The sequence below is a fragment of the Oncorhynchus clarkii genome, chromosome 10 (assembly GCF_045791955.1).
Source record: "Oncorhynchus clarkii lewisi isolate Uvic-CL-2024 chromosome 10, UVic_Ocla_1.0, whole genome shotgun sequence".
NCBI classification, from domain to species: domain Eukaryota; kingdom Metazoa; phylum Chordata; class Actinopteri; order Salmoniformes; family Salmonidae; genus Oncorhynchus; species Oncorhynchus clarkii.
This window is the reverse complement of record NC_092156.1, coordinates 51,962,450-51,971,411: the sequence shown is the minus strand read 5'-3', so window position 1 is coordinate 51,971,411 and position 8,962 is coordinate 51,962,450. Positions and strand designations below refer to the sequence as shown.

The 8,962-nt window shown below is 37.6% G+C and overlaps 2 protein-coding genes across 2 annotated transcripts; one reads left to right on the top strand and one right to left on the bottom strand.

Annotated features, from left to right (window-relative positions):
- Positions 1–2,257: 2,257 nt before the first annotated feature.
- On the top strand, positions 2,258–4,263 carry LOC139418748 (intraflagellar transport 22 homolog (Chlamydomonas)). Its single transcript, XM_071168423.1, has 5 exons — positions 2,258–2,491; positions 2,777–2,859; positions 2,985–3,074; positions 3,295–3,497; positions 4,115–4,263. Exons 1-5 carry the CDS (start codon positions 2,453–2,455, stop codon positions 4,261–4,263), a joined length of 564 nt encoding a protein of 187 aa, XP_071024524.1. The 5' UTR covers positions 2,258–2,452.
- A 1,221-nt stretch (positions 4,264–5,484) lies between these two features.
- Positions 5,485–8,119, bottom strand: LOC139418749 (ATP synthase, H+ transporting, mitochondrial F0 complex, subunit g). The gene is made up of 3 exons (XM_071168424.1): positions 7,975–8,119; positions 5,950–6,110; positions 5,485–5,662 (listed from the first exon to the last, which is right to left on the bottom strand). Exons 1-3 carry the CDS (start codon positions 8,024–8,026, stop codon positions 5,564–5,566), a joined length of 312 nt encoding a protein of 103 aa, XP_071024525.1. The 5' UTR covers positions 8,027–8,119; the 3' UTR covers positions 5,485–5,563.
- Between the last annotated feature and the right edge of the window lie 843 nt (positions 8,120–8,962).

Genomic DNA, 8,962 nt, shown 5'->3' with positions numbered 1-8,962 from the left:
CCTCATTATCGTTATGTGTAAATCCTGCTACTTGTAAAAAGATCAGTAAGACCTTTCTTGACTTCATTTTGAAAAATAAGTCTCACAAACTGAAAAGTCAGTCCTTTCTAACAAAAGAGCTAAAGGCGGTCTAGAAGTGTTGGATTTTGTTGACATACATAACACTTTCAAGATAAAGGTTGAAAAGATGTTTTGATCAATACTGATTCAATATGGTATTTCATTACAAATAATGTGTTGGGAGGTCTTACATTTTTACTGGAATGTAATTATATTCCTGAACGATTACCTGCTAAATGGGCTAGGTTTCACCAATAAGCTTTAATGGCCTGGAAAATTAAAGTTTCCTGCAAAATTCTTCCCCACATAAAGCTCTTTTGTGGAATAATTCAGACATAACTGTAAGGAATAAGTCATTGTTCTACCACAGCTGGCATGAGAGGAATATTGACATTGTTCTTGATGTTTTTGACAACAAGGGTAATATTCTCACATATGAACAATTTATAACATTGAAAGAGTTTCCAATACCTTTCAGAGAGTTTATTTCTGTGATCAAAGCCGTACCCAGTGTTCTAACTACACTAATGAAAACTCATCTTAGCTTTGGTAATGATCACAAATTTTATCCAGAACTCAGATCGGAAGGCGTAGGCTTACTTGAGAAATCTTGTTGTTAACAAATATATAAGACAAATTCTTCATTCACAAAACCAACTTACACCGAGAGGAAAGTTTTTCTGGAACATGCTTATTACTGACATTGTCTGGAAAAATGCATGGTTAAGGCTTTACAAATATTGTATACCAAACAAAGTTACGGATGTGCACTTCAAAATTTTACACAAGATATATCCATGTAATTCTATGATTTCCAAATTTGTGCCTATTAATGATATCTGCATTTTCTGTGAAAACGAAGGTGAGAATCTGTCTCACTTGTTCTTTGAATGTAAATTTGTGTCAGGATTTTGGGGAAACCTTGCAAAGTACTTATTTACCATTATGAACACTACCTATGTTTTTTACATCAAATCAAAAATCAAATCACATTTTATTTGTCACATACACATGGTTAGCAGATGTTAATGCGAGTGTAGTGAAATGCTTGTAAGATATAAAAATATATAATATGTTACTATTGCAATGATAACAAGACCACTGAAATTGTGATTTTTTTTTATTCTTGTTGCCAAATACTTCATACACAAACAAAAATTCCAAAATTCTATACCAAAATTACAATTTTTTAAAATGTAATTTAACTATTTTATTAAAACATTAACCCTAGTGAACAATAGCAAGAATAACATTTTCCTAAATCACGACAATAATATTTTTTCAGAGTGATTACAATTGCACTAGAATTGTTTTGTTTTTTTATATTATTTTTTTGTTCCAGTATTTTCTCGTTAATACCTGCATTCTGTTTTGTATGATGTAAGAATGTAAAATGTTGATTTGTATTTTGAATTTTTTTTAAAGGCAAAAAAAAAACAAAAAACATATGAAGTGGTTCTAAAATAGAATACGTAATTTCCAAACGTTCTATTTTCTTCTTTTAAATTGTATTTGTGTTTATTTATTGTTTATTTAGTAAATACATTGTTAATACTTTTTTTTCTTAAAACTGCATTGCTAGTTAATGGATTGTAAGTAAGCATTTCACTGTAAAGCCTACACCTGTTGTATTCGGCACGTTAGAAAAATACAATTTGATTTGATTCTATGAATTTATGACAATAAAAAAGACCGGTTGTCAGAAAAATAGAAAAAGAAAAGTGGCATATTATTCCCGGGGGTGTATATGGTCAGATTTCATGGGCTGAAACGCTGCAATTCCACTTTAAATCGACATCCATTAATGGAAAATGGTCTGGGGAGTAATAAGGTTGAATGAACTTATTCTCTTGTGGCATAGACACATTCCTTTAATTTCATGTTAAACTGGCAATAATAATTATTTGATGGAGACGTCGTTACAAATTACGTCGTTATTACGTCGCTCGATAACGTGATGGAAAAGGGTTTATTGGATAAATGTGGCATCTACTCTTGCTTCAGAAAAAAGTGCTAGTTTAACAGGAATTGTTGGCTGGTTTTGAGTGGTCGTTGCTCTTATTACCTGGCAACCCTGGGGCCACCCGTCTGCCTTGGAAACCATAGAGATGACGAATATGTTTACACACGTCATCACTAGCTATTTAGCAAGGGATGTTTTACGTTGCATGTGTTAGCTATATATTGTGCTAGAACTATAAAGTATTGGAATCAGAAGAAAGTTTGCATATTGTTTTAAAATATAGTTATCTACCTTTTTCATTGTTGAGTAGCTTGCATTTAGCAGCTTGGTACTGATAATTAGCTAACGTTAGCAGATTTGTTCAGCCAGCAACGCCTAGCAGCTAGCTAACGTTAATCTGGACAAGCTATCAACACAAGTGAAGGGGAGATGTTCAAAGCAAAACTGCTTTTAATTGGACCAAGTGAGGTAAGACGAAAGAGCTATTTACACATTAGGTATTTATTTTGCGGCTGGCTAGCAATGATGAATTGTTTGGATTCATTGGGTACGATGCCAGTCTTTTTCTGCTCTCTTTGACTACTCCTTATGGAATTTGCATTCCAAACACTCACTTGACAATTACAGCAATGGAGTTGGCTACAGTACAAACAGATGTGAGACCAGGCTAGGTTAGATGGGTTGCAAATGAAAGATATTGGCATTTATCTCTCCAGTGAAAATTGATGAAACAGATCTTCCGTTGTGTTTCAGTCTGGAAAAACAGTTCTAGCCAACTTTCTCTCTGACACCGTGGAGACAGTAGGAGGGGAATACTGTCCTACTCAAGGTGTCAGGTAAATTGAGGACTCATATCTCCCAGTTCCAGCATCAGATTTGTCAATCAGCAAAAGCTTGGTAGTAGATGTCTACAACTCCAAATGATGGCTTGTACACCATTTAACCATTGTGTTGTTCCAAGGATACTGGAGTTTGAATCTCAGTATGAGGGAAGTGGGGACAAATCCTTGACATGTGAGGTGGAACTTTGGGACTGTGCTGGAGATTTCAAGTAAGGACCAATAGTGCTTTTTCAAACACGTTTCAAACTAATTTCACAGCTGAACTGTACACCTAACACAGAAATTCGCTCAACAGAATTAGTCAAATAACCGTTTCAGTAGTGTAATTTACTATTCTGTCCATCACCATTCACAGCAAAGAGTACTGCATTGCAGTTACGTCAATCTAATCAAAGCTACAAAGCTTCCAAATTGTCGTTTCCGATGCAGGTTTGAGTCGTGCTGGCCAGCATTGATGAAAGACTCCAATGGTGTTGTGATAGTGTTCAACCCAGACATGCCACGCCACCTAACGGAAGTAGAGACATGGTACTCCATGTTCATCTCCTCACAGGGGCTGCAGGACAGGCAGTGTCTACTGATGGCCCACCACAAGCCTGGCAGTGGAGTAGATAATGGACGACCCAACCTAGGTAGGACTAATTATCAACAAGCTTGTTACATTGTATCTTTGTCTAGTGCACTGTAGGAGCATCTTTCCTTTGAATGACATTTCAATATTTCCAATGCCCCCGCTGCTAAAGCAACCTTATGCGAGTACATGCCATTTGTCATCATGCCACTTAAGGCCCAATGTAGCAGTTCTATCAAATCATGTATAGGTAACAATTAAGTACCTTACTGTTATTTTTTCCCAAATAGAATGGTAAAAGTAGCTTCTTAACAAATAGCTAATGCTCAAGCAAGACATTTACTAGGGCTGTGTAGGAGTGGTCTGAGGGACCTAACTGGATGAGCCTAATGGGAGTGATATGTAACCTGAACTAGCTGTTATTGAGAGGTTTGAAAATCCTATTGGTATATTAACTTATACCACCTGGTGATGTCACCAGGAAGGCCAAAACTCGTGGACATTTCAGGCTCTTTTCAAACAGCCCTTACACTAAAACTAAATGTTTCAGTTTTTCCAACCCAATCACATTTGACTGCACTGGGCTTTCAGACAGGCCATACACCACTGCTTTTCAATTCATACCTAATGAGGACAATTACAGTTGCATTTCTTTGACATGTTTTGTCGTGTGTGTAGCTTCACATTTGAACAGGTTACCATTGAGTCACTCTAACCTGGAGGAAGATCCTGAGGATGTGCGGCAGGGGTTCCGCAGGTACTTGGAGAACATTGTGCAAACACTGTCAGAGAGCCGGGAGCGAGAGGAGATGTCTATCATTACTTAAGATCATCCCGAACCAAAGCTTCATCTATCGAAGGTTGGATTTAGACTCCACTAGATACTCTGCAGTCAAAGGCTCTGCAACAAGTTTTTTTTTTTTTTTTTACACACAGGTATTTCTAACTTTAATGAATCAGCTGCACTTGTGCTTTTCCAAAACATAATTCCACCCTATTTCCAAAGTTGGTGGCAAAAGTAACCAGAAATGAAATCTTTCAATCAACTGCACTTGGATATTTTGTGTGCAGACAAATGCTTAAAATTGTCTACTTTTATAAATTCTGAAAAATAAATGCAACATGTAATGTGTTGGTCATGTTTCGTGAGCTGAAATAAAATATCCCAGAAATGTTCCATATGCACAAAGCTTATTGCCCTCATGTTTATATCCCTGTTATTGAGCATTTCTCCCTTGCCAAGAAAATCCATCCACCATCCAGGTGTGGCATATAAAGAAGCTGACTAAACAGCTGTTCTGCCCCTGAACAAGGCAGTTAACCCACTGTTCCTAGGCCATCATTAAGAACAAATTCTTAAAACTTGCCTAGTTAAGGTTAAATAAAAACAGGTTTCTAGGCCATCATTGTGCTGGGGAAAATAAGGCCACTCCAATGGGCTGTGTAGAGCATTTCGCTACACTCGCATTAACATCTGCTAACCATGTGTATGTGACAAATAAAATTTGATTTGATGTGCAGTTGTCTCAATGCCACAGATGTTAAGAGAGCATGCAATTGACATGCTGACTGCAGAAATGTCCAAGAGCTGTTGGCAGAGAATTTAATGTTCATTTCCCTGCCATAAGTTGGAGGAAACTCGTTTTAGAATATGGCAGTCCATCCAACCGCAGACGGTTGAGCTGTCAACTTATTTAAAAGTGGCCCATGGTGGGGTTATGGCAGGCATAAGTTACGGACAACGAACAGTTGCATTTTATCCATTGGCAACTTGAATACACAAATAACATGACAAGATCGCGAGGCCCATTTTAAGGTATCTGAACAGATGCATACCTGTATTCCCAGTCATGTGAAATCCATAGATTAGGGCCTAACACTTAAATTAACTGATTTCCTCAAACTCAGTAAAATCTTATTTGAGTTTCTATTTTTGTTCAGTATATTTCCCACAAATGTTTCAGAAGAAAGTTGGCAACTTCAATATATTTGATAGCAGTCCTGCAGTGTCATGACAGTTGTAAATGTTCCAAGTTACAGTGCTAAAGTTCTTTAAACAATATACATTTATTAATTGGATTTCCAGTTGAGGTGGAAGTTAAGAACAGAGCTACAAGACAGTCCGATTTATACAGCGTATCCAACAATGCCTCCTTTCCCGATGCACTCTCCAATGTAGAACCACATTAACACTTCAGTGCACACCAATCCATTTCTGAATGCATCCTGTAACAAAAGCATATTGAGATGAATGCCACACAAATACCAGCAAGTCACACCTTAAAACAACGTGAATCTATTCAGAGACAATTCCATATTTCCCAAATGGTTTTGGTGTAGACCTAATGTCTACTCTAGTGGATTGTGGTTTACGTCAATCTTAAGAAGCACTTATTTTGTTTATGAAGGGACTACTTGTTAAACACCCACAGTCAATCCAATGGGTAAAATAAAGAAATAGCTAGCTACTTATACAGTATTGCAATTTTTCAAACAATCTTCCCAGTTTTCACCTTCACTGTGGTCTGTCCAAGGCGTCCACTGTTGACACCGGTGACAATGTTTTTGATCCCAATAATGGCCTGGGGAATCTCGGCAGGGGAAGGTGGCACGAGCTCGACTTTAGCATAGTGCCAGAAGGTCGCCAGACGGGGCTTGGAGTAGGTAGCAGCGGCTGAAAGAACATAATATACGTCATGAAATGTGTCCTCTGCTGAACACTTGGGTCAAGCTAGACAATAAACATAGCTAGCATAAGAGTTTACAGGTGAGATACACAAATTGGTATATACAACCTGAAGCTAATGCCTGCAAAAATGTGTAAATATTCCTTACAAGACAGAATGTTGGATAAAATTACATGTAAAAATAAATAAATTAAAAGACAAAAGTACTCTACTGGTTGTCTGTGCGGTTTGTCCATCAGCTGCTGGACAAAATATCCACAGGAAAGTATCGTTTACCCAACCTTTTAGAGAGCCGGTAGGTATATGGGTCGGTTTTACATGGGTTGGCACAGAGGTAAAGTACGTCTTACTGGACATTTGGTTCTCGTCAATAGTTATTGAACCAAGTATGCCATGACAATGAAAATTGTATATTCTGAATCAGTGGAGAACAATCCACATTTCAAAAACATTTTAGATTGAAGATTGAAATCAGAATAAAAAAAAAGGTAACAAAGTGTTGATTGTTCACCATCCTCCCGATTCAAAATACAATTTCATGGCATGCTTTGTTCAATAGCTATTGACAAGAGAACCAAATATTAAACTAACTTTACCTCAGTGGCAAACCAAACCATATTTCGAGCTGTTGAAGGACAAACCGCACAGACAACCTGTGCTTGTAAGGAATAGTTTAGCATTTATTAGGGCTACTCATTCAAGGGTTTTATTTAGAATTCCAGGCTTGGCATTCTGTGATACACCATCCCATCTGGTTTGCTGTTAGTGGGGCTATCATTTGTTTTTCAACAGAACAATGACCCAACACATCTCCAGGCTGTGTAAGGGCTATTTGACCAAGAAGGAGAGTGATGGAGTGCTGCCACAGATGACCTGGCCGACACAATCACCAGACCTCAATCCAATTGAGATGGTTTGCGATGAGTTAGACCGCAGAGTGAAGGAAATGCAGCCAAGCATTCCAGGTGAAGCTGGTTGAGAGAATGCCAAGAATGAACCAAGCTGTCATGGTAAAGGAGGCTACTTTGAAGAATATAAAATATATTTGGATTTGTTGTACACTTTTTTGGTTACGACATGAGCCCATGTGTTATTTCAATTGATGTCTTCACTATTATTCTACAAAGTATCAATTAAAACCCTGGTATAAGTATTTTGACTGGTACTATATATTGTCACATACACCATCCAGTAAAATGTGTTCTTTTACAGAGTCAGCCATAGTAGTATGGCGCCCGTGGAGCACATTAGGGTTACGTACCTTGCTGAAGGGCATAGCAACAACCTTGCCGGTTAGGGTGTTCGAACCAGCGACATTTCAGATACTGGCCCAACACTAACCTCGTGGCTACCTGCCGTCCATTTACACGAATTTTGCAGGCATTAGCTTCAGGCTGTATATACCAATTAAATTTGGTATTAAAGCATAATTAAATCAGACTACAGTTGAGAGCTAAGGTGACTCGGATTGTCAGAACACCTGAGGTTGACATTTAGCTAACTGCCTACATCAAATATTACATCTGAGGCTACATCATTAGGTAACAAGTTATTTACTATACCGTTAGCCAGCTAGATAACAAGCTAACTACAGTACTAAAATTAGTAACCTCATATAGTTAATGTTCATTTGGAGACACATTTTTATTCATGATTAAGGGGGGACGGCTTGTTAGTTAGCTAGTTATCAAGTTTGAGTAGTTAGTTAGTTGCAGTCGGGAGAATGTGCTAAAGTTAACATTGACAGCAGAACCAGGCCATGCAAGCTTGACTGTCAGTTGGACTGCAATAACATGCATTTTTAAAAGCGTCAAGGTTTAGCTAATGTCCAAACAAAATAATTAGACTTACCTCCGATCAAAGTAGGTACTTTGGCCACCAGTTTCTGGACTGCCTGTGCCATGATGCTTTATTTTGAGTAATTTTCACGACTTCTCTTACCGGCTTGTCTGCTGCAACTGCGAATGTCACCTCCAGCTAGAAGGACCCTTCAAGTGGGCTGCCTTATGAATTGCCTGAACAGAAATAGCTGCAGCGCTGCCTCATGTAACGCATGGACACTGAATGGATGTAAACTAGTGTGTGCTTGTTATTCTTTTCCCCCACGTAATCCTTCTCAAAGGTGAACAATCTGTTTTTCATGGCAACAACAGACTGTAACAAATTGAACCAAGTGTCGGTAAATCTCCACACTTTCTTTCCACTATATCTGATCTGAAAAAGCACTGGATAGGTACACATCACAATAGCAGACTTCTGCCATATTGCTTTCACCGATTTAATTTGTTATATCAGAGCAGCTGGGGGAAAGGATGCATTCAGGGCTTGGGGAGCTGAAATATTAATCAATTGTGAGGAATATTGGCCTTATATTATTTGTATGACCAAATGTAATTTTTTTATGCTTATTGTTTTTTTTTTGTTGCATTTATATACAGGCCTTGTATTATGTTACAGTTCCTTCAGAAAGTATTCATAGACCTTGACTTATTCCACATTTTGTTGTTAAAGACTGAATTCAAAATGGATTTCATTTTTTTTTACACACAATACACAAAGTGAACATAATGTTTGCACATTTATTGAAAATGAAATACAGAAATATGTCATTTACATAAGTATTCACATCACTGCGAAATTGTGAAGGTTAGAATCACCTTTGGCAAAGATTACATCTTTGTAATCTTACCCGTCTTTCCGGGTAAGTCTCTAAGAGCTTTGCAAACCTGGAATGTACAATATTTGGCCATTGTCCTTTTCAAAATTCTTTAAAGCTCTGTAAAATGTGTTGGTGATCATGGCTAGATAACAATTTTTAAGTCTTGCCATAGGTTTTCAA